This window comes from Anas acuta, chromosome 7, assembly GCF_963932015.1.
Source record: "Anas acuta chromosome 7, bAnaAcu1.1, whole genome shotgun sequence".
Taxonomy (NCBI): Eukaryota; Metazoa; Chordata; class Aves; order Anseriformes; family Anatidae; genus Anas; species Anas acuta.
The window spans coordinates 23,835,199-23,859,877 of record NC_088985.1 but is presented as its reverse complement, the minus strand read 5'-3'; the positions used below and the strand labels follow the sequence as shown (position 1 = coordinate 23,859,877).

The 24,679-nt window shown below is 54.1% G+C and overlaps 2 protein-coding genes and 1 long non-coding RNA gene across 8 annotated transcripts in view; 1 reads left to right on the top strand and 2 right to left on the bottom strand.

Moving 5' to 3' along the window:
* The window catches only part of HPSE2 (heparanase 2 (inactive)), a 95,532-nt gene extending 92,226 nt beyond the window's left edge, over positions 1-3,306 (bottom strand). For both annotated transcript variants that reach the window (XM_068688228.1, XM_068688229.1), the window contains exons 1-2: positions 2,913-3,306; positions 1,766-1,923 (exon numbers count right to left, since the gene is read on the bottom strand). In XM_068688228.1, coding sequence (XP_068544329.1) covers positions 1,766-1,923; positions 2,913-3,172 — 418 coding nt within the window. In that variant the 5' untranslated portion in view covers positions 3,173-3,306. The remainder of the gene's footprint in view (positions 1-1,765; positions 1,924-2,912) is intronic.
* A 36-nt stretch (positions 3,307-3,342) lies between these two features.
* The window catches only part of CNNM1 (cyclin and CBS domain divalent metal cation transport mediator 1), a 29,877-nt gene continuing 8,540 nt past the window's right edge, over positions 3,343-24,679 (top strand). For 3 of the 5 annotated variants that reach the window (XR_011098219.1, XM_068688218.1, XM_068688219.1), the window contains exon 1: positions 13,755-15,556. Coding sequence is in view for 4 of the 5 variants with exons in the window: in XM_068688218.1 (XP_068544319.1) it covers positions 13,801-15,556 (1,756 nt within the window). In the remaining variant the exon portion in view is untranslated. Of the gene's footprint in view, positions 3,632-10,513; positions 12,153-13,560; positions 15,557-24,679 lie in introns of those variants that run through there. The other 2 variants (XM_068688217.1, XM_068688216.1) reach the window with 2 other exon arrangements.
* Positions 7,507-10,387, bottom strand: LOC137859290 (uncharacterized). The gene is made up of 2 exons (XR_011098222.1): positions 10,254-10,387; positions 7,507-7,850 (listed from the first exon to the last, which is right to left on the bottom strand). It is a non-coding gene; the product is annotated as an uncharacterized lncRNA (long non-coding RNA).

The following is a 24,679-nucleotide window of genomic DNA, read 5'->3' as shown; positions in this document are numbered from 1 at the left end:
TAGCCCCGGAGTTTGCACACAGATCTTAAGAACAAATAAGAAAGCTTTGCTTCCAGGCAGGAAATCCCTTTTACCACACCTTTCTGATTTACACTGATGCTTGATACACACCACATGTGTCCCCTCCTTCCCTCACCCACATTTGCAATGGTTCTGTTCCATATTTAAGTGATGAAAAGTTAAGACCTGTGGTTACAACTTCTATGAGAAGCTTCATTCTGAAGGACTGCTACATTTCAACTTTATTGCCACGAGGCTAACTGAAAAAAAAAAAAACACAAAAGCTTTCAGTCCTTCCCTAACATGAAAGCTGTTGTGAAGACATTTAATAAGTGTAAGTTCTCTCCTGCAAGTTGTTGAAAAATTGACCTTTGGGCTGAAGTAGGAAAATTTATTCCTACAAATGTTTTGTATGAATCCCATCCACGGTTTTATGCGCTACACTTAATTCCTCCTATCCAAGGTGGCTGCGGCAGGGTTGGTCAGCAATTGCTCCAGAAGTTCATCTCAGTAGGCAGAGCTTACAACAAACCCTTCACGGGAGATTTGTTACGAGAAGGAAAAGTAAAACAAGTTATAACATCGGGACTGCTCCGGGTCAGAGACCAGGCAAAAGAAGGAGCACACAGACTTACCCACCTGCCTGCGTGTGGGACTAGAGGGACGCTCACCTCGCCGAGATCAGACGTTATGAGGGGGAACAGCGGGAGGGAGAGCCATCAGAAAACTGGCAAACGCATCTGCTTTTTCCATTCAGCACTGTGCTGCTGACTAGATCTCTGCAAAACTTCCTCTGTTCCACAGAACTGCCCACTGGGATCTGTCTGGCATTAATTGGCCTTCAAAATTACTTATGGAAATATCTTCAGCTAATTTTTCTAAGTCATAAGTAAGATTTTTATTTTATTTTATTTAAAAAAAAAAAAGGCAACGGAGAAAAATCAATAAATTCTTGCATGCGGACATGGTATTCTGCTTCTTAAAATAAATGCCTGAGGATGGAGACTCGGCCCTGACTTTTCTACCAAGTTTCTTTGTGCGAATTAAGGGCCACAAAAGGTGAAAACCTTTTGTGCAGCTGCAGAGCCGCCGGGGAGGAGGGCACGAGAGCGGGGAGGAAGGGAGCAGAGGAAAGCCGGGAGCGAGTGAATTTGGGACAGAGCCGCGGTGGCACGGCGGGCTGGGCGGGGAGCGACCCCACCGGGCACCGACGAGCGGCGGCGGCAGGCGGGGACCGGGCGGCCCAGCCGCCACCGAGCCCGGTTGTGCGGCGGGGATCCCCGGGCGGAGAAACACGGGAACGACGCCGGGGTCCCCGGGGAAAGGCAGGGATCCCCGAGAGCACCGCAGGCTCCGGGCAGGGCGGTGCAGAGGCAGAGCGGGGCGCGACCCGCGGGGACCCGGGGACCGTCCGGTCCCTCTGCGGCTTGCGGTGCCGTGCGGGAGCAAAAGGAACCGGGGGGACAGGGAAAGCCCCGCTCCCCGCTGCGGGCCTTTTGTTCCCCGGGACTGGCCCCCGCCGGATACTCCGGCAACGGGAGGGAAGGGGGAGGATCCCCCGCACGGTGCCCGGAGGGCAGCACCGCCCGGGCACGGCACGGCACGGCACGGCCCCGCCTGGGCGCACGGCGCTGCCGGTGCCACGGAGCCCGGGCAGGCGGAGCGGGGCCGCACGGTGCCCGCAGCCCCCCGGAGCCCCCCGAAGCCGCGCCCGCCCCCCGCGTACGGCCCGGCCCGGCGCGGCTCGGCCCGCGGCGCCGCTCACCGTCCTCGTAGTTCTTGAGGTAGTAATCGGGTCCGGGCCCGCCGCGGCTCTTGGCCGGGTTCTTCACGTTGTGGAACTGCAGAAAGTCCGTCCTCTTGCCCGCGAAGCGCAGGAAGGCGGGGGCCAGGCCCCTCGCCAGGGTCACCAGCCGCCGGGAGCTGGGGAGAGGAGAGAGGGGGCTGAGGGGGCTGCGGGACGGCCCGGCCCTACGCGCACCCGCACCGGCCCGCTGGCCGTGGGGATCCAGGGCTCGCCACGGCTCGGCCGCCCTGCCCGGCACGGCACAGCACGGCCCGGCACGGCGCGGAGCGGAGCGGAGCGGGCACCCCCGTAGCTGCACCCGGCTGCGGGGCTTTGCGCCGGCAAAACGGTGCGGAGGGGGAGCGGGGCCGCCCCGCCTGGTGGCGGCTCGGAGGTCGGTGGGACCCGGCTGTGCCCCCCTCCCGGTACCCCCCGGACAAGTGCAGCGGCGTGGCGGAGGCAGCGGTGCGCCCCCGCAGCCGTGCCGTGCCGTGCCGGACCGTCCCGCGGGCACGGAGGAGCGCAGCGAGGCGGAGGCGGCGGCCGACGGGACCCTCGGAGCGGGCGTGCGGAGCCCCGCTCTGCCTCCCCGACTTACCCAGCAGGGAGGGAAGGGGCTTTCTGGCCGTCCCAGCGCCTCCAGGCCGCGGCAGCTCGGCGCAGCTGCAGCCCGGCTCTGCCCCCAGCGCGGGGCTGGAAGTCCCGGGGAGCGCCGGGCTCTGAAGACCTGACCGACACCCCCGCTCTCCGCCCGTCGGGACCTGGGCAAGGCTCGGCTCGGTTCGGCAGGCGGCCCCGTTCCTGCTGCTGGTTGTTTATTTATATATTATTTTTTCCCCTGTGCTGCCTCGGCCCCATGTTGTGCTTTTTTTTTTTTTTTTTTTTTTTTTGCAGAGGGGCGGTTGTTGGAGCGAGGGGAGCACGACATTTTTTCAGTCATAACTGATAAGTCTCCGAAATGCTTTCTCCATTGCAAACATGTGCATCTTAATGGAAACCATGGCCTCGCTCCCTCCGTCACAACAAGCGCCGCCAGCAGCGCGGAGCCCGGCGGGGCTGGGAGGCTGAGGCCGCCGGGGCGCCCCGCGGGCGGCGTGGGGAGGGCGCCGGGGGGCTCCTGCCTTACCTTAAGAAATCGAGCCAGCCATCATGAATGATGGAGGGGTCCAGCTGCAGGGAGAGGAAATTCTCACTGATTATCCTGACAGGGCTCTTGGTGTTGACATCAAGGAGAATGAGAGTCCTTCCCTTCACACCTGGAGATTTCTCCACCGGCAGCGCTCTCCTGTCCCCGGCCTGGGAGGGCAGCGAGAAGGTGGCCATGAGGGCCAGCCCAGGTGCCATCAGGGCTAAGAGCCCGGGGGGGCAGGAGCTGGGACAGGGCATGCCGGAGAGCAGGAAACCCCTAATTAACTCGCTGTCTGCAGGGGCTCGCTGGTGGCTAATTGTCCTTATCTAAAGTGTGGGGCGCTCTGCCTTTTTTTGCAATGTTTTGGTGCTGGTGGAGGGGAACTCACGCCCCTGACCAGCCTTTCTCGCAGCCGGTGCCAAGACTCCTTGCAGCCAGCACCGCCCCTTTAAGAGATGCAGGCTCCAGACATTTTTAACTTTTTGAAGGTAAGGGGAGGCTCCTGGTTTAACCCCCTCGGCTCGGGGCCCGCCGGCCCGCCAAGACGCCTCCAGCACCGAGCTTTCGCTTTGACCCGGCTCCGCCGCGCACCGGCGGCCGCTTTCCGCCGCGGGAGCTCCCGGAGCGCGCAGAACCGGGCCGTAGCCGGGACACCGAGACACCGGAGAGCTCGGCACCGGGACCGGAGCGCAGCCGCCCAGCGCTGTAAGCAGGAGGTAAGGCAGCGGCGGCGGCCCGGGTAGGGGAGAGGGGAACCGGTCACCCCTAAAGGCACCAGCCGCGGGGAGAGTTCGTGCGGGGCTGCGGCAACCGGGACCGAGCGCTGCCGGTTTGGAGGGACCCGACGGGCGCGGCGGGAGCCCGGAGCCCCCGTGCTGGATATCCGGGCTCGGCTCAGCCGGCGCACGGACACCGCGGGGAACCGGGCCCCGGGGAATCGAGCCCCTGGCCGCCCTCTGGACCCGCCGGTGGCCGACCCACGCAGATGCTCCCGGTGCGGAGACGCCCGAAACTGCAGCGTGGTTCGACGGGACCGCCGATGCTCCCTGCTCCGGTGCCAGCCCGTGCGGGACCGGGGCGGCGGGGCGAGAGCCGCCGCCGAGTACCGGGCCGGAACGGCCCGGGCTCAGTGCGCAGCGGAGGTTTCGGCGCTGGGTGCACCGGGCAGGGGGCTGCCGAGCTGCCCGGGGGCGATGCCTTACCTCCCGGTGCGCCCGTCCGAAGCGGGCATCCTGCCCTGCCGGCTGCCGGTTCCCGGGCAAGCCCCGGGCTCCCGCACACCGACAACCGGCGAGCTTCGGGCCGCGTAACGCGCCCTACCTGGGCCTTCCGCCGCCGGCGTGGTCCGCCCCGGTCCCCGGCGGTTCACAGGGCCCCGGTGCCGCGGAGAGGGGCTGGGCCCGGTGCGGGCCGCACGGAGCTCCCGGTGCCGTCGGGGCCCCGCGCCCCCGGGGATGGGGCGCCCGCAGCGGGAGCCCGCAGCACCATCTGCTGGTCACGGGCCCGGCCCGGGGGAGCCGGCACCCACCTGCGGCCACCCCTGCGCCGGGGGGTCCGGAGGTGGCGGGGCCGAGCGGTGCGAGGGCACCGGGCACACACGGCTGCCTGCTCCCGGTGTCCCGGGCCCCGTGGAAAAAAAAGCCGGGGGCGAGCAAGGAGGGGGCATGGAGTGCCCGTGCGCTGAGAAGTAGCGGGGGGATGGATGAAGCATCCCCCCACGCACCCCGTTCCCCGGCAGGAAGCTCCGCTGGGGCTTAACGGGAAATGCACAAAATGGGATTTGTCGTGGAACGGCCCCGTGAACGCGGCCGGGCTCCAAAGCAGCCCAGGAGAGGCCGCCGGGCGCGCACACGGTGACAAAAAGCAGCAAAGGGTGCCCCGGCGCCAGGCGCGGAGCAGCGGGGACTCGAGCGCTATAGAAGTAAGAGGATCCGGGGGAAAGGGCTGTGCAATTTCAGCTGTGCAAAGCCCTGGCATCCCGGGACAGGAAGAAGGCAATTTAAGCTTGGAAATTTGTGTTCGTCTGCAAACAACTTCAGTTTTCAATAGCACTTAACCGACCCCGGGACATGGAGCCTCCAGAAGTTGCTCGGTTTTGGGGTCACCGCCAAGGAGGGACACGAGTTTCTGAACCATCGCCTTGCTTTTCCTTGTTTTTAATCTTTCGGTTTGTTTGTTTATCTTGTTTTGGTTTTCCGTATTATCAAAAGACATCTGCAAAGCTCCGGTGGCATTTGTTGGTCAAATAAGCATTGCAGTTGCAGGCCGAAATTTCGTGTCCTGCCTCCTGGTAAGCACGGCTGTGTTTTAAAACGAAACGCGAACCCGTTCTGCAGCGAAGGACAAGAAAGAAAACAATTTACCCCGCTTAACCTTTTCCCTTACAAACAAACCGCTTCGGAGGGGAAACGTGTTTACTCCGAAGCGTCCCCCGCACTTACTCCCCGCTCCGAACACAAGCTGCGGCTGCTGGGAAGTGCTTTATCTGCGGGGCCGGCCCCGGCGGCACGGAGCAGCAGAGCACACAAAGCCTCCCGGCTGCCAGCGGCTCGCACACCGCCCGGGGGCTCGCCGTCGAAGCCCTCCCGACGCCGCTCACCTGCGGCCGGCGGAGGCACGGGCAGCCGGGAGCCCACCGGGAGCCCACCGGGAGCCCGCAGTCGGGGCAGCCCCGGCTACCGGCGAGGGAGGAGGCTCGGTTGTTCCTCCGGTAGCCCGGGAGGGAGAGAGGGCGGCTCGGCTGGCGGCGGAGGGGCTCGGGCTCGAAGAGCCGCTCCTTTCTTGGATTACGGTAATTGCTTTAGAAAGCCTGGCTAGCATTAAAAAAAAAAAAAAAAAAAAAAATACAACCCTATCTATAAAGATTTACTCGCGGTTTTGGCCATTTGGAAATACATTTCTCAATTTTCCATCTACTCTGAACTTGCTGTTTTTAATCTCCAGAATAGTCATTGGGAAAGAAAACTGTGGGAGGAGAAGCATTTCTATAAAGAGTTTAACCAAAGCACATTAAATATTTTCCCAACATCACCAAATAAACAACAATTCTCCAGCTCCCAATAAACTATTTAAAGCATGTCATATCATCTCTTCTGCTCTTGCCAATGTACTTTCCTTCTAATTTATAAGCCGATTAGAGCAGGGGCCTGTCTTTTTGTGTATATTTGCAAAATGTCTGGCACCCTTTCAGTCAGTCACAGCTCACAAACACTTAAATGTGCATTTAACGTTGTTATCATAGGTAGTTACTGCGATTTTTTTCCTCACTTTTCCACAGCTACTGCCTGAGAAAGTGCATGTTGTAAAAGATCTGATCAGTTGCTGAAGGCTTTCAGCAAAGGAAACCTCTTTGGATTTCAGGGCTGATACAGAAAGAAAAAAAAATAGAAAGGAAAAAAAAATAAAGAAGAAAAATTAAACCGGGATCTCTGGCTGTATACATCGACCCAAAAGAAAATAGGAAAACCTCCTTAGGAGGAACATTTTTAGCTCGCTAGAAAATAAACGTCTGCTCATAAATGATGAAAGTTATTATCATCAGAGGATGTGCTGTACCAAACAAACCTCCATTAGGCTAGGAAGAATAAAAACAAGCTAGACAGCCTTTTTAAAAAAAAATCATCATGTCTTTGATTCCCAAGATATCAGCCACGTCTGTTTCTGTAGTGCTGTCAAGTAAACCTGAGTTATGGATGCTCTAAAAGAAGCCAGCAAGGAGAAAATTCAGCTAGTGAAAGTAAAGAACGCTATCCATAGATAATTTACCAAAATATCTTTTCTTTTCAGACTCTTAAATGCCTGCCCTGTACCATGGCCTGACTTACTTGTTTTCCCCAGACAATTTCTGAGAAGAGCAAGGACAATGAATGTGGTCATCAGACCCCGTAACAGCACAGCAGATTCTTTTTATTGAGGTTTTTGCTCTTTCTGCACCGCTGTGTCCATCATTTTCACCACAAGAGCCTTAATGTCTGGAATGCAACCTCCTAAAATTACCAGTGCCCAAAGGTGGGTGCTGCACAGCCTGAACTCCACTGCTGAAACAATTTTCTAGCGTGTTGATGTATCACGTCTAACCTGAGCGAGCAGGCAGAAGACAATTGCTTGATTTAATGCAGTATCCGTGCATTACTCTTTAATGGAGGTGTTCTGTGAAGTTCTGTAACAAGCAAAAACATCTGTCTGGGCTAAGACGAGTGGCTGGCTGGGGAGCTGAGCGACAGCACAGGGAAAGCAAGCCTACTGAGAGAGCTTCCTCCTTCCATAAGTGCAAAAGGCAAGGCATCAATCAAAACCCACCACCTGGGCAGGAAAAGCACATTTGGCAATGCCATCTTTGCGTTTTTGCCAGTGTGAAAGGAGCATAAACTGGTATCTCCAAATCTAGCCACAGCACAGTTAATTAGTGACCCAGTAGCTGCCTAATTAAGAACCCCATAAAAATATATATATTTTTTTAAAAAAAAGGACAGGAACCAAAAAGAGGCACCAGTGCATGGGCTCTCCCTGGCTGGGGCACACAGATGCCACAGAAAGATGCATGAGATACAAAAGGACTGAAGTTGGATTTTAGGCAGCTGCTGCTGAAGTCTTTTTTTTTTTTTTTTCTTGTTTTCTAACTTTATTCACAGTTCTGTGAGCAGCTTGGTACCATGTACTCTGCTAGAATAAATTGTTTTTATTCTTTTCCTTCATCTGCCTAATTTGATGCATGGTTTCAGGAATACTCTGGCAAGCCCAGGGTACCTCAGCCCTGCAGATCTGTCTCCGGAGAGAACGAGCAAGCTCCCAAAGTGTCTGACTTCCAACAGGTGTTCCGAGGATCCTGAAAGCTGAGATGCACCAACTGCACAAAGCTGTGAGAACTGCTCTGGAGGTGGTGGAACCAGGTGCTGTCTGGGCCCAGCAGCCAGAAATCCCTTTTGCCCAGTGCCTCTTCAGCAAGGAGGAAAAAACAAAACAAAACAAAACAAAAAAAAGGGGAGAAAAAAAAAAAAAAAGTGGGTAATGACTGGGAATATCTTCTCCACGAGTAACACTGCCTTTTGGCAGAAGATGCCCTTTAGACCCATGAATATCCCTGTGCTAATCAACGGCTGGGTCTGAATTAGCTTTTGTCTTTCATATCTTGAGTAGAAGCAAATGTGGCAGCAATTCGTCACAGCCAAGCAGATAGAGGACAAACACAATAGGAGACCCGTAGCTCTGCAGCGCTCCAAAGATCACAATAGCCTCATAAACATTTTCCTCAAACTGAGCCCAGCCCCGAGGAGCAGAGAAATGGGTAGAATTATCCTCATTTCACATCCTCATGTGAAAGAAAAAGAGGAGAATACGCCAATTTAACAAGCCTGAGAATGAACACAAGCAAGTATTTGTCCCACCATCTGTGAGGAGATGATAGAGGTGAAGGAAGAGGGAATACGGGGGGGATGGTAGAAGTTCACAGAGACCTTATATTTTTCTGGAGAGATGCTTCACATTCCAGCAGCAAAAATGAAGGAAGCGGACATGAGGAGTAGATCAGAGAGGGGAAATAGGAAGATGGATGAAGTGCAAGGCTGGAGGAGCAAACAAGTCAATTACAAAAAAAAGAGGAAGGGGCTGTGTGCGGAGACCAACGAGGAGAAGGAGCTCAGAGGAAGAAACAGCAGCCAAAACACTCTCAAGTCAAAGACACTGCTGGGGTCAGGGAGGCAGAAACAATCAGAATCTGTCAGGTAATTATAAAATTGTAAAGCTCTGTCCTCTGTGACTGTCTGATTATGACACCTCTGCCACCAGATTCTGCAGCTCTGTCAGGACAACTGAACACTGCCCTGCTACAGAGATGGGAAAAATCAGCTGTGTCAAATCTCCAAACCAATGGTCTGCAAAGGGAAATCAGAAGAAAAGTGTGTAACTCACAGCTAGAGAGCAAGAGAAGGAGCCACTGAGAACTATGGGTTGTGACTGAAAAGCACACAAGTAGAAGAAGGAGGAGCAAAGTGAAATGCTGGCAGTGTAGAAGCAGTGGATGCCCAGGAAGAACTCAGGAGATGAAGAGGATCAGATGGGCAAAAATGAGCACCACAGAACAAGGACAGAAGGCCAGCAGGTGCTGAGGTATGCTAAGGGAGCCATGAGAAAATGGGCTGATGCTGGACAGACCTCAGACTGACCCGCTGCTTCCATTCTCCAGTGAAAGCTCTAAAATAAATCCAGAAAAAGGAATAATTTCAACATACAAATTTCAAAACCAACAGTTAAGTTCCTGACCTACTCCTCTTTAAGGTGGTGGTGGAGAGAGGAAGGTCTGCAAGCATCACATGTCAGGCTGAATTACATAATCTGGAGGATCTTTTTGGGGTTCTCCAGCCATGCAAGAGCATGGTCTGCCTGCAGCTTCACGTGGTTCTGGTACAAACCCATCCTTCCCACTGACCATCAACAACCACACAGTTCCTTCTCACATCTTAGGAGCAAGGGGGCAGGAGAAAAAAGTTGCACAATGACGAAGAGAAATGAGAAGTATTTCCACAACCCTTGCAGCAACACAGCCTCACCTCAGCACTGTTTCAATGCTGGCAGGTCTGCAGAAACAAGGGGAAAGGTTGCAGGGGGAGTGCGGTGTCCCTAGCACAGTAACCTCTCAGCTAGAAACAATTGCAAGGAAAGAGCACGTATCCGGGCATCTCCTTTGTCCTTTCTACCAGGATCTGGGTGTTGTATCATTTCTTCTCTCCCCAGTTTCCCTTCTGTTAGCCCTTTAGTAACAGCAACATGGAGAAAGCTAAAAATAAAGCAATATAAGCAATATAATAGGCATGCAATTGCATGTCTATTTGCTTTGAAAAAATGATGCTTTATTTCCTGTACAATGGAAAGTACAGTTTGGTGTTACAACTATTGGGTTTTGACTGAATGCAGAAATTTGACTTGAACAATGACATTTCCCCCTGTATTTAGTATTACCATATGTCCCTGATTATATATTTAAGTTGCCGAAATGAATTAAATTTCATGGCTTCCCCAAGTTAGATTCTCTTGGAGTGGACTGTCTTTAACTATTAACCAAAATACTTGGAAAACACTTTAAATCAAAACAGCAGACCTTTTGGTATCATTTCAGGGGAAAATTGGTTATCGCAAACCAAGCGCTTAACATGTCAACATCCAGAAGACTGGGTACAGCTCTGCAAGCCTGCAGTAACCATGTCCAGGACACAGAGAAAAGGAGTTAATTCAACACCACAGCCTCAGAAAGAAGAAAAAATTGGAGCTCCCTTGCCTGGGGTCTTATTCCTTCTGCTTCAGAAGTTATCATATATCCCACGTCTCAGTGCTTATTTCACTTACTTGGGTAAAGTATCTTCTCTTGGCTGGCTGCAGAGCATTAGTGACAATCACGTTGCAGACATGTTCCATGAGAAGCCAGCTATGTGCTTGCTAGTTTTCTTCCCACTTTCTGTGGGGGGAAGTAAAAGAAAAAAAAAAGGAAAAAAAAAAAAGAAAAAAAAAAAAAAGAAAAAAAAAAAAAGAAAGAAAAATCCAGCTTTTCTTTACTCCTTCTGTTTCCCATCACGATTTGGAATTGCTAACATTTCTATCCCCACCAGCAGTCCCCCAGTGGCTCCTCGCCCCTTTCTGGAGGACCAGCGGACACCAGACCCCCTGGGCTCTCCTCCACCAGGAAGGAAGCGAATTGCAGCCCACAGCCTCTGGGACTCTGACTTCAGACCTCAAAGTCAAGTTGATCTGAAGGGGCTTTACCAAACTCCCCATATCCATGCTTCCCTCCTCCTCCTGGACCTGCACTGTCAGAGCTGGAGGAGGACAGCTGTGATCAGGGGTATCCCCACAGGCAGGGGTCGTGGACCTTGAGAGCTGTGGCACAGAAGCTGCAGAGGGAGAAGGTCATTATTGCTAATTGAACAGCAATGTCGCAACAGAGAACAGGTAAAAGGAGGAGACTGTAGTGTTCGAAGAAAACGAGGGCTGCCACATGGTGCTCACCGAAGGACTCAAGAGGCAGGATGCAGCCAGGACAGGCCTCAGTGAGAGCCTTGGAAATTCATGTCATACTTTGCCAAAGACTCAATCAATTGAGCATGTGCTAAAGCTCAGTTTGTTTTGTCTTATTTTGAGCTTTGGAAGATATTTCCTATCTTGAATCATTGAACATGCTCCAGCCACACACCTGCAACTTCTGGAGTGCATCCTCTCGGCGAGAGGCTGGCTAGCACGTCGTCACTTATGCAGGTCAAATCCTACTGAAAGCACATCAGACCACAGCTTTCGCACCAGTTTACTTTTACATGGAGCACATGTAAGCTAACATCTGGCAGGAACACAACTATGTCCTGAGCTAGATGCAGCTCATCGCAACAGATGGTGTGTTTGAGACTGCAGGACCAGGGCAGCTTCGCCCCGAACCGAGCATTCTTTCTCCTCCACATCTTTGCACAGAGTTGAGCTCTTGCCACAAAAGTTTCGCAGCCCCCTTGCCTCCTAGGCTGCTCCAGACTGTATGTAAAACCCAGCCTGCAGGTCACTGCCTGGTCCAAGCTCCAGGGTTATTTTGCTCCCGCAGAGGCATCTCATTGCATGAAGCAGGATCCTGGCACGACTATACCGTGCAGCAGTGTAATGTGAGGTTAGCAATACTCAGGAGCAGCTGCCACAGACAGTGCCGCCAGTGAAGGAGGAAACTACCTCGCCAACACACACGGTAGCTCTGCCAACACACACACAAGCAGTCTTGGTAGTTAGCGATCTAACAAGTTGCATCTGCTGCCCGCTTGGGGGCAAAGGATGGAGCAGTTACCAAAGAGCAGCCTCCAGTGCCACTTCTTCGAGCCTGAGAGCTTCATCCTAAAGGGAGAAACGTACGGAAGAGAAAACCTGACAGCGCACATGGAAAATACAAGACGTGACCAACCGCCTCTGCAGCCTTACCGCGTTACTGCCCGAGACTTTTCGTCCCAGGGTTATTTTGCCAGTAGAAGCACGGAGAGAGATTGCCACCTTGTGGTTCCTCCTCCCGCAGTGCCACGGCTCCGTGCGCTCCCCCAGAGCAGCGGTGTGCATCCCGCCGCCTCAGGATCTCCGGCGACCAGGGTACTACGGACAAGAGCGCTTCCCAAGCACCTACTTAACTAAAGAAAAGGAACCCCGCAGTTCGCAGCCGTCAGTTCCTACACTGCGAAATCCCTCGGGAATCTGCAGGTTAATAAGGATGAGTAACCACTGACACAGGTACCTAGCTTCCAAACGCTGACACAAAGCGCTGACAGGGGTGCACAAAACCAAATTGTCTTTATAATATTCTCAGCATAAGGTTTTTGGACATTTCAGGGCTGGTGACAGCCTGCTGTTGCAAAAATATGGGGTAGTGTCAGACAACGGTTCCCACATGGCCATGATAGGGACGGAGCAGCCATGTGCTCACCCCCAGCACTCACACACAGAAAGGCAGGAGCAGACTGAACTTCTCCCTGTCCCTTTGGGTATTGTTTAGGGCAATTTATGAAATTTGTTCCTTGGGTGGTACAAGTTCAGCCCAGGGGAAGGTCTGGTAAAGGAGGTTACGAGTTAACCTCTGGAAGTCATGCCCGGGTAGAGCACCAGACAGTGCTCCTCCACTGGAGCTAGGGAGGTAGAAAGGGAAAACCAGCAAGAGCTCGTGAAACAGCACAGAGCCCCCATGAAATCCCAGGGAATTAATCAATTTTGGGAAAAAAATAAAAATAAATTAGCTGCCTCTTATGCAGAGGGGGAGAGTTTCTCCCAGCACAGCAAGGAGCACAGGTCTCCCCGGTAGCTCCTCATGCCTGTGTGCCTGCTGACATAGTGACGCACAAAGTGGCCCATTTTCATGGGTGTGAGGAGGAGGCAGCGCTGTTAAATGTCAGCACTGATTCACCCCACCAGCCACCTCCTATAAATCCCTCACTCGGCCCTGCGCAGCTAAGGCAGGGCTGCCTGGCTCTGCCTGAAGGCAGAGGAACTGATGGTGGGGCCGCAGGGCAGGTCCATGGCAGCAAAAGCCTCTTGTGGCTCCGAGGGGGGTCCCCAGCACTGACGTGCTAATGTCACACACTCTCTGCTCCAGTCTCTCTCCTGGCACCAGGAACACGGGCAGTGGCTCTTGCAGGTGGTCTGGGCTTCAGCTTCTCCATCAGACCTACAGCAGGGTGGAGAAGGATGCAGGTTGTGTCTTGGGTCACTGTGGATCTGGCTGCCTTCCCTGGAACGACAGAGTGGGGAGGAATAATAATGAATAATAATAATTTGGGGGGAACTCCATGATGTTTTCTGACTAGCTTCTTGCTTTGCCATTAGCGAGCCTGTCAGAGATGTAAGCAAATGACTCTTTCCAGTTCCTGAGCCTCTGCTTCAAGGCTGTCCTGGGTGGTGGTCCAGGGAAGACACAACAGTTCCAGCACTAGGTGACTTGTTAGCAAGAGTTAATACCCCTTAAGTAAATGGGGGGGATATTCAGCACATACTTCTGAAGCTGATAAATCACTTTTGCATACCACACTCTCCATCAGGTCTAGGCACAAGAATGTTTGTTCCAGAGCGATACATTTGTTTCCTAGCAAGACCACAAACTTAAAGCTGTTCTCCCATTAAAAACCAATAATAACGATGCCTCCCACAGGAAGAAGAGAGATGAAAGCTGAAAAGCAAGACGCTCGGGCCTCAGCAGACCGCAGGGGGATGCCGGCTGCGAATCCCTCGGCAAGGCCACCGTGCTCTCCCGAGGACACTGAGCCGCTGAGCGCCGGGGGGGCGCAGCCAGCCCCCAGCCCCGCACCAGCCGGCTCCCCCGGCTCCGGGAGCGGGGCTGCGCTCCGGGGCATCCCCGGTACAGCCGGGCCAGGGGCCGCCCGCAGCGGGGATGGCTGAGCGGGGGGGCTGCCGCTGCCACCCTCCCCGTGCCACGCGTGGGCTCCGCGCAGCGCGGCTCCTCCCGCCGGCTCCCGGTCGCACGTGGCGCGGCGGATGCCCGCCCCCCCGGCCCACGTGTGCCGCGCCGTGCCGCGCCGTGCCGTGCCGTGCCGTGCCGTGCCGCGCCGGCTCCCCGCTGCAGTCCCGGTGCGGCGGCGGGCGCTGCGGCATGGCGGCGGCGGGCCCGGGGCGCGGCGGCGGCTGGGGCCGGAGCCGTGGCGCCGTGCTGCTGCTCTTCTTCTCGCTGTCGCCGCGGCCGCCGGCCGGGGCCGCCTGGCTGCTGGGGCTGCGGCCCGAGGACACGGCGCCGGGCCGGGTGTCCCTGGAGGGCGGCGCGGTGCAGGCGGCCGAGGGCAGCCGCTTCTTGCTGCGCCTCTACTTCCAGCCGCCCCCCGAGGGCAACGGCAGCCGCGGGCCGGCGGGCGAGCGGGAGCCGCGGCTGGTCTTCATCGAGGAGGCGGCGGCGGCGCCGGGGGGCAAGGCGGCGGCGGGGGCGGCGGCGGCGGGGGGGGCGCGGGGCCCGGCGGAGCGGTGCCGGGAGCGCAGCGCCTGGGCCTCGGACGTGGAGGTGGTGGGGCCGCTGCGCTCGGGGGGCGCGGCGGGCTCGGCGCTGGCCGAGGTGCGGGTGCGGGAGCCCCGCAAGGGCGAGGCGGCGGCGGCGGCGCCGGGCGGGCGGCTCTTCTCGCTGTGCGCCTGGGACGGGCGCGCCTGGGCGCACCACGGGGCGGCGGGGGGCTTCTTGCTGCGGGTACGGCCGGCAGCCCCCGCGCTGGGCGCCTGGCTGCTGCCGCTGCCCGAGGCCGGCTGGCTGCGGGCGCTGGGCGCCCTGCTGCTGCTGGGGCTGTCGGCGCTGTTCAGCGGGCTGCGGCTCTCGCTGCTGTCGCTGGACCCGCTGGAGCTCCGCGTCCTGCGCAACAGCGGCTCGGCCGCCGAGCGGGAGCAGGCGCGGCGGGTGCAGGCGGTGCGCGGCGGCGGCGGCACCTACCTGCTGTGCACGCTGCTGCTGGGCCAGGCCGGGGCCAACGCGGCGCTGGCCGGCTGGCTCTGCGCCTCGCTGCCCGGCGGAGGGCCGGCGGCGGCGGCCGGAGGGCCGCGGGGAGCGCCCTGGCTGCCGGTGCTGCTGTGCGCCGCCGCCGTCTTCCTGGGCGGCGAGGTGCTGCCCTACTCGGTGTGCTCGCGGCACGGGCTGGCCATCGCGTCGCGCACCCTGTGCCTCACCCGGCTGCTGATGCTGGCCGCCTTCCCCCTCTGCTACCCGCTCAGCCGGCTGCTGGACTGGGCGCTGCGGCAGGAGCTGAGCGTCTTCTCCACGCGGGAGCGGCTGCTGGAGACGCTGCGCGCCGCCGGCCCCCACGGCGACCTGGTGCGGGAGGAGTTGGCCATGGTGCAGGGCGCGCTGGAGCTGCGCACCAAGGTGGTGGAGGACGTGCTGACGCCGCTGGCCGACTGCTTCATGCTCCGTGCCGACGCCGTGCTCGACTTTGCCACCGTCTCCGAGATCCTCCGCTCCGGCTACACCCGCATCCCCGTCTACGAGGGCGACCGGCGTGACAACATCGTCGACCTGCTCTTCGTCAAGGACCTGGCCTTCGTCGACCCCGATGACTGCACCCCACTGCAGACCGTCACCCGCTTCTACCGCCGCCCGCTCCACTGCGTCTTCAACGACACGCGCCTCGACACGCTGCTCGAGGAGTTTAAGAAGGGTGAGGCTCAGCCCTGCGCCCCCTCTGCACCCCCAGTGGTCCCTGATCAGCAGCCCTCCATGGCCCACCCTGCATCACCTCGTGGTGGGACCTGGCAGGTACCGGGGATGCTGGGGGGAGTCGGGCCCTGCATGCGCTGCTGTGGTGGTGACCTTGCTGTCCCCTGGGGAACCAGCCCCTGGGTGGACGGATGGAGGGCCTGCAGTGCTGCCCATGCCTGAGATGTTAACGGATACCATCAGAACCTTCAGCCCCGGAGGCTGCTGTCCCACAGGTGAGGTTGGCTCGCAGGGCCTGATGTCACAGCAGGGCTGGCACGGGGCACAGCGCCTGCCCTGCATCCCTGCCTGGGCAGGGCAGCACTCACTGCTCTCGTCTGCATGGGGGATTTTGTGGCAGGAGATCGCATCTCATTACTCTGCTCTCACATTTTCAGCTTAGCAGTGAGAAGCAGGTCTAGAAAGTATTTCCATGCAAGTAGTTAAAAGGAGGAAAAAAAAAGCCTAAACCCTTAGAACAAGCTCTACTTTCTCTGCAGCTGTGATGCTATTAATAATGCAGCAGCTGCCAGCAGCTCCAGCGGAGGCTGAGAGTTGTGTTTCATTAACCCTACCTTGAGAATACACACAGCACGCATTTTCCCCACTGGGAATTGTGAGGCGCTTTGCTGCGTGATGTTCGGTACGTCATACCACGGTGCGTGAACCTTTAAGAAATGGCTGCAGCAGTGACATCCTGCGTTATGTAATGCACGATACACTCGGCTCCCCGGCTGCCTGTGGCCTCTCTGCTGCAAGCAGAGCCGATCATGTGAGAAGGGCCAATCTGGTCCATCCCAGATACAGAGGAGCCTCTCTGTGAGTCATCCCCATGCTAGTTTTTGGAGCTAGGGGTCACTGGGGGATAGGATGTTTCCTGCACACTGGGAAAATCATCAGAAACATGCAGGTCAGCATCCTCTCCAGAGATGCACAGAGTCGTCCCCAGCACCGAGAAGGATCGCAGGGAGAGTTCTGTGTGGCACAAAACACCCAACCTCTCTGTCCTGCAGTACAACTGGGGACTCCCAATGTGGTGCAAATCAGCAAACCCCTGTTTTTAATAACAAGGCTGAGAGCAAAAGCATTACGATTGCTTTCTGTGTTTGACCTTGATGATTTACAGGACCTCCCCCCAATACCTCTCTTAACACAACCAGCAGTGTCTCCTCTTCCCAGTTCCTCATGTGCCTTGCAGTTCTTTCTTAACTCTGTTTTCCTGCATGATGCTACAATGTCACTGAAGTTCATGTGAGATCCCCACTGCCTCTGCCTTGCCTAGAGAGTCAGCTGTTACCAAAGACATCAGACGAGGTGGGCACAGTCTCCTCGTCAGCTTCCCCTGCACTTTATCCGATTTCCTTTGATGTATCCAAATACTTTTCCTTCCAGATTTGTTTTACAGCCTGGTACCCTATGGATCAATAGATCTATATAAATGGACTTGTGGTTGCTCAGCTCCCTGCCCTTTGCTTACCCTCCTTCCCCCTCCTCCTCTTAGCTGAAGATGCTTTGTGTGTGTCACTCCCTCAAGTGGCAGGCACACTAACAAGCCTTGCTACCAGCCTTCCGCTGCCCTGTACTAGCCTTCATCCCAAATGAAGACTTTCCAGCCTTCTCCAGCCTTGCTCCATTAAACTCTCAGCAATTTGCTTCGGGTTCTTCCTCCCCTACATCTGTTTGCCATCACGGTCTTTTGGGGCATTTTGCTACAGCACTCACGTAGAGCTGTCCCTAGAACTTCTTTCTGTTCCAATCTCATTTCTCCTTGTGTTTCTTTAAATCACATGACTGAAAAGTCTTGCTTTTGGCCTTACAACCTAACTCAGCTTGGTGTTTAGCAATTCCAGTTCTTCCCCCACATCTTCTTATCCCTGGGTGTTGCTGTTCTCTTCCAATTAATCTTTCCGCTATTTGCAGACCTCCTGTTTACCCCCAGTACCTCATATTTGTAGATGTCCACCCCTAGCCCAGGCCTGAACCCCTCCTAAACTTTTATTTCCCAGTTCCCAGCACAGGCTCCTGCTTCAGCTCCTGCTCCACCACAGATGTTCGCTCCCAGCTGCCTCCAGTCACATCCACTGCTGTCTCAGGCCAGTTCACTTGACTATTTAATTTCAAAAATAAAGATTTCCCATTTGTAATTAAGAATCTTAATCACTGTCTCATTTTCTGTGTCCATGTGAATTGTGTTAAAATATCTCACTTGATCCAATCGAGATTGCCTTCCGTGGCCAGGTCTTCTGTGACACCTCTAATTAGTGAGCAGGTTCCTTGCTTGTTGGCTCAGTGAGTGGTTAATGAAGGCATTCATCACTTCACACATCCAAGGTGTCAGCAGGACAGCAACTGCTCCCACTGATAAGGCCCAGTCTCTTTCTAGGAAATTAAAGTCTCTGCTAATGATGGGCATTGCTAACCAGGTCCCCAGGTTCGTGACAAACTTCTAGAGCGACCTTTCTAGATTTCTTTTCCTTCTCCCATGATTAACACTTTTTGTATCCTTTATTTCTTTGGGTTATTGCAGTGTTTATACAAAATACCCATCACATTTTGTATCTTTCTTTCCTCGATAGCAGTATATACTTCAGGATCTGCGTCTCACTAGTGATTAATGTTCTGCCACATGCACTGTGCCTATAATGTCATTTTTTGCATAATGCGTAAGTAACATTCAATTTCACTGCCTGAGCTCCTTGCCATAGTACACAAACATTTGTTCTTACTGGAAATGTCAGAGTATGATTAAATACAGCACTTTGTGACTCTTGCTTACACCTCCGTTAGCGCTTTCCCTTTTCTCTCTCCCCTCCTACTCTCTGCAATCATGCTGCATTAGCCTTGTTTACCTGATGCATTTTTCTCTCACTGTGCTGTCCTAGCTATGAAGATTACCAGTTTTCTCCCCCTTTCCAGTCTTCAAACAGGGTTTGAGGTTTTCCTGCATTAGTTTCTAGGTATGCCCACAGATAACTGTGTTTGAGCTCAATTCCCTTCAGACGCACTGATGTCTGCCTCAAGTTTCACCCACACACAGCAGAGTCCCAGAGTCCCCCTTTTTCCTGAGCTGGGGTTGGGGCAGGTGCAATTACCCTGCCATGGGGCTGGGGAAGGGCACTTCTGGCCTTTGGAGCATCCAATTTCCAAAAACGTGTAAACCAGATAAAAACAGCAGCACGGGCTTCAGTAGTACCTGGGGAGCTGGTGTGGTTGCAGTGCCCAAGAGCAGCTGTGAGCTCTTGCCCCATCACAGCAGAGATGTGTCCAAACCCTTCCCACCTGCTCTTTCACAAGCTTGCTCCTGGCATCCTTTGATGCCTGTCTCCCGGAGAAGGATGGTTAAACTGGGGGCACTGGTGGGAACTGGGACAAACCCAGAGAAGGTTGCAAACAGCAGCAGAGGGGAGAGCTGGCCTGCGAGAGGAACAGCTTGGACTTCAACTCGCAGCCTGAGAGCACAGGTCAGCTGCTAAAGCTGTGTTGGAAAATGGCATTACAGCAGCGTGGGGCAGCTCCAGCTGATGGCAGGAAATGCTTGCGGTTTTGGCTTGATCTCCTCAGTCATCTCAGAGTACCTGGCTTTATTCTAGGCTCCCAGGAGGAGTTACCTCATACACCAGGAAAATTGCTGCACCATATTTAACAAAGTAAGGCAAGGTAGAGGGGCAGATGAGGTCCCAGTAACACAAACTTCACCTGAGGAGAATTGAACTAGAAGGAAAGGTTTATGCACACATTCAGTGTGAAATGCTGCAGGCAATGCAATGCAGTCTGCTTCCCCTCCACCCCCAGAAGATAACCAAAGCAATGCATGGTGCACCTCCAGCCCTGTGGTGTAACTCCACGGGGAGCACTTCCCTGAGGTGCACCGCCTTGTTCCCTGTGTGCCTTTGGGAAGTCACGGTCTCTGCCTATTAAGTCATTTATGGATTCTGCTGGCACATTTCCTGGGGGGATTTCTATATTCAGAAGTGGTACCTTTCAGCAAATAACCTTCCCTTGTCAGAGGAACGGCGGAAATTTGCTCTTACAGTCATCTTTCTACAGTAGGCCAGAGACTGAGATGCAACTCAAATCATTCTTCAGTGGTTTGGTGTCTTTTAAAAGACACTAAAAGACAGTTCTCCAAAAGCAAGCTTCCTGGCTTAGCAGGGAAAACAGCCTGTTCTGTCAAGGACAATTTTGCCCTAGGGTCTGGCTTTGCTCTTAAAAAACAATCCACAACCTCTATTATTAATAGATTTCCACAAATCGAACATAGCTGGAAGAGGTGCCGTGCTCAGGCTTGCCAGGAGTGGGGACCGGTCCCATTTCAGCTGCTTTTCTTACTGCCCTCCTCCCGAGCCCGCAGTCACCACGAGCACAAAGCTGGCCTGAGCTTTAAACCAACCTGAAGGAGATTTTTGCGAGTGGGACTGTTGCTGTCTCGGACATCCTGGTGGGATGAAGCCCTGCCCTCTGCAGCCAGTTGTACGAGCTGAGGAGCCCGTTGTCATCCAGGACCCGTCCCATCCACGTGCACTGAGCAGCGATCGCCAGGCTGGGAGTGGGTGAGGTGCTGATACACAAAAGATGGTTTCAATGACTCACGCTGCGTCTCTGCCTGAAACATTACTTCAATTTTCCCCAAAACACCATGCTAAGTCTCATTGTGTGAAATGCTGTGCTGCTACACCCCGCCCTAGCAAACCCGAAACCAGTTTGCCCTGGGGAGGCATCCAGCAGGGCCAGAGGGGAGCTGTGTCCTCGGGAGAGGCACCCAGCTGCCCAATGCCCTCTGGGCCTCTTGGGAGCTGTGGGAAAGAATGAAGTGTTCCATGCTACAGACACCATGGAAAAGTTTTGCAATCAGCCTTTTGGAAATGCGTGGGTTTTTAGCTTGAGTCTTAACACCCTCGTACGCTTCCCTAGCTGCAAGGAACATGCAAGAAAAGCATTTGTGGACAGGCAGATTGAGAGCCAGGAGGGCAGAGCCCTCTTGTACAGCAGAGGGAAGATGAGACTCTGTGTCTGGTCTAATCTCCCTCTTACCCTCCTCATCTGTTGTCAGCCATAAGCCATCAATTACTCCAAATAGCTTATGTCCCCTCTTTCCCCCAGTTTTTCTTAGGATTAGGAAAAGCACCACAGCGGAGTTTGAGAAAGGCTTTTGTACACCAACAAAGACAGAAGCAAGCAGATGAAATTCTCATCCCTGAGGAAGTCTGGATTAGGTTAGGATTCGTGGTTTTCCCCTTTTATAGGGCTGATTCCCCACAGAGCCAGGCACCCTGCAGCCCTGCTGGGCATCCCCCTGGTGCCTGGGTACAGACATGTGTTGCCTCATGGAACAGCTCCTCAGACGCGTGGCTTTATACTCAATGCAGGAGCCTGGTGACACAAGAGCACTCTCACTCAAAGTTTTCAGCTCAGAGTCCCCAGTTAGTTCAGATACAAGTCTGCAGAGAGGCACGGAGCTGCTGGCAGCACCCCCAGCCCAGAGAAGAGCTCTGATGAGAAGCACACGGAGAGCAGATTTTAGTTGCATTGTAGTTGTTTCTTGAATCCAATTCACTTAGCAATTACTATTCTTTTGCTTTCCATTTTGTAGCTGTAAATTATTTGTGGCTTGTGCCTGTACCTTGATTTCATTGGAACAGCTTTAGACTTCACAGTAAAATTCACAAAAATAAATTTCGTACTCGGAGCGCTCATCACGTGGAACAAGAGACATGACTGAAGCATCTTCAACATTCCTCTGGCAGAGCACCTACATAAAGAAATGATAAGGAAGTAGTGTGGGCTATATTTGCAGCCAACAGCACTTTCTTTCCCACAAGCAGAGGCATTTCCATGTGTTCAGACTGTATTCTCCCGTTGGGGAGGATGCTTTGAGGTGGATCTATGAGCCCAAGGTCATTTAGGTACCAGCAAAACCCAAGGCTCCTAAAAATGGGTATAAAAGCTTTATATATCTGTTCGGATACTTGCTCCTTCCGGAAGCTTTCAGCTCTTTATATTAGCTCTGTAATTTTGCATTTTGAGGCATTAACTTTCCAGAGAAGCTGTTGTTTGAGAAGAGCAGATTTTGTGTGGCTCATAAAGAATTCAGCACAGTTGTATCCCGTGCTGAGCAGACACTTAATCACCTATGGACTTCCTGTGTGAGAGCAGTCCTGCCGAGGCCACTGGAGCTATTCAGACAAGTAAAGTTAATTGTCCATTTGTTTGAGCATTTGCCAAGCCAAGGCTTTGATTCTCAAGAGTTTCCCAGTGCTTTCTTGCAGCAGTGATCTCCCTGTAAAATTTGCATGTGACAGCCTGCTAGCAGTGGAACAGCTCGCCCTTATAACTCATTTCGCTGGAGCTATCAAGCAACAATTACAAAAGCACAGTTTTTGGAATCAGTTTTACAGATCTTAAAGCTGGTTTAGATCAAGTTTGTTGTTTTGTTTAAGTGATTTATTGCTCTTCATTGTGCTCCCACTGCAGCCGACCTGCAGGGTGGTGCTGGAGAAGAGACTGCCACCCTCTGCCATCCTCAGCTGCATCCCCATACCACCCTCCTTCTCTCAGACACATCTTCCACCTCAAAACATTACCCAACTTCTGCCCTCATACCTGCTCCACAGCAGCCCACAGCCAGGCAAACACCCCCACATGTAGCAGCACCCCCAGCCAGAGTGCTGGCACACCTTGCTGCCCTCCTGAAAGGCCTTTTAAAAGAGCGATGGGAGGAGATGCAGAACCTGGCAGGTGTGGGGGCAGCAGTTAGAAAGTGATATCGGGTCCCTCGGGGGGGAATCAGAGGCAAGGTGGGTGCAGCTGGAAGCAGTGAGAAGTGCTCCCGTCTGGCTGGGAGGGAGGTGTGGGTCATTTTTGTGATACCAGCATCAGCTGGCAAGGCAGGGGCTGAGACCAGTGCTCTCCTTGTGGGGCAGGAGCAGCCACATGAGTTGCAGCCACTTTCCACTTCTGGGTACCTGCTCTGCTTCTAGTGTGGGTGTTAGCCGGGAAACCTAAACCAGAGGGTTTATAGCGTGGCTCTGAGTGTTTATTTTCTGTGAAAATAAAGAACCCTTGAGCACTCTAACAGCCCTCCTGGCTCTGCCCCCAGTGTGGTGAAGCCCTGGGTCTCCTCCCAGCACGGTGGTGCCAGGTTATTTCTAAATAATCTGATTTGCTGCTCTGTGAGCATGGGGTTGGGATCGCATTTCTCTGTGGCCGCCCTAGAGTAATTACAGTGTCGATGTAGGTGTTTGGCCAAAAAAAGAATTGCCTCCATTACTCTCTGACTGCCTTTAAGTAGCACCTAAGCTTTTTGTAAGGGTTTGGTGGTTTTGGGTTGCATGTAAATGTCATTAACAACAAGCTTTTAGCCAAAAGAAATAACTTTTCCCCTCTCCTCGCTCACCCGCGGACTTGGAGGAGACCAGATGGCCCCAGTGTTTGGGAGTGGGTTTTGGCAAAGGAGTCATTTTCGAAAGTTGGACTTTGCTGAGATGAAACGTAGCTGTTGCTGCTGTGCTGCAGCCAACTCTGCTTCTTTTTGCTTTTTAAGTCTTGAGTCGAGTTGCTTTATTACCCGCCACACAGACAACGTGCACAAACCCTTGTGTGAGGTGAGGGAAATAGCCTGGCCAGCAGAACGTACCGAATTCTCAGTGCCCTGAGGCTATTGATTTGTTTTGTAAAATGCATCTCCAGCTTTATGGGAAGAACAACAGTGCTACTTGCGGTGATGTTATGTTCTCATTTCTAATTCTGTAGGCGTGGGAGGCAGCGAGCTGCTCTCTGAAATCTTGCAATAAAAGCTTGGTATGAGGAGGAGGGAATTTATACTGTGGAAAATGCCCAAGCTTTTTTCTGTGAGAAATGTATAGTGCTGATCTTCGTCTGAGAAATAGCGTTTGCTCGCCTCGGATCCAGGGCAGGGTTGTTTGAAGGTCGCATGTTCCCCAGAAGGATGCGTTTGGTGGGGCTCCAGGCTGCCCTGGATGCAGAAGTCACCAGCGGGTGAGGAGGAACCTCTGCAGTAGGCAGGAGCCCACCCACATTGCATTCCTGTACCCAGATAGTGGTCCTGTCCCCTGGCCCAGGTGTAAATGGGAGAAGCAGATGCAGAGGCACAAGGGAAGTGCTCCCCTTTCAGGTAACCATTGCTGCTTGAGGAGCTCAGCTCTGCATCTTTGGGGGAAAAAGGGTGTTTTCAGCATTCCCAAGGGCCCTGCAGTGCCCATAGGAGGGGTAGCTTTGTGCAGGGCTAGCGCCAGGGAAACAGAGAAGAAACAGAGGGGAAATTGTTGGATGTGGTGCTGATGAAGGACATTTTTAGTGTTTTCAGCAAAAGAAGAGGTCCAGAACCTGTGCGCACTGCTGCAATGTGCGGGAGCCACAGTAAGTAGAGCTGGCAGGTCTGAGGTGACATCTGAGCTGGAAACCCAGGAGTTGTGCAGGGCTTGGGAGTTGGGTTCTAGTCAAGCTGTTGAACAGGAGCGTAAATCAGAACAGACAATAAGGGAAGGGAGAAGTTGAACAAGTCAAAACTGCTTACAGAGAGCAGAGCTGGACACACGAAAGCAGATAGTGATGTTTAAAGTATGCCAAAAGCAAGAAGCCTGAGAATGTGTCAGCACAGCTGCCAGCTTACTGAGGGCAAGCGAGGAAGCTGAAATTGTGATTGAGAGACACGGTGGCTTCTGAGCAGGAGCCACCATCCCTGCAGCTGAAGGCAGGTCCTGCTCCCGGTCTGTGTAAGGTAACGGGGTGCTCTCAGGGCAGGGTTTGGAAAAGACGTTCAGCTGCAAGCCAATTGCTTGAAAAGGGCTCAGCCTCCCCATCCAGATGGTTCACCCAAGAGTTCGGCAGGAGCCGAGCTGAAAGCTGCAAACAAACATATGCATTTCTGCATTAAAACCAGCTGCTGTTCAGCCGAGCTGGAGGCTTTGCCTGCGTTTTAAGAAAAACTTTCGGATCGGTCCAGACAGTGATGGATAGAAAGATGTGGGGGAGCTGTTCCTGGCAATTTGGTAGGAAAGATAATTAACAACAGAATGAGAAAACACCAGGAGGACGAGGGAAACCAGTAGAGCCCAAGGACACGCTC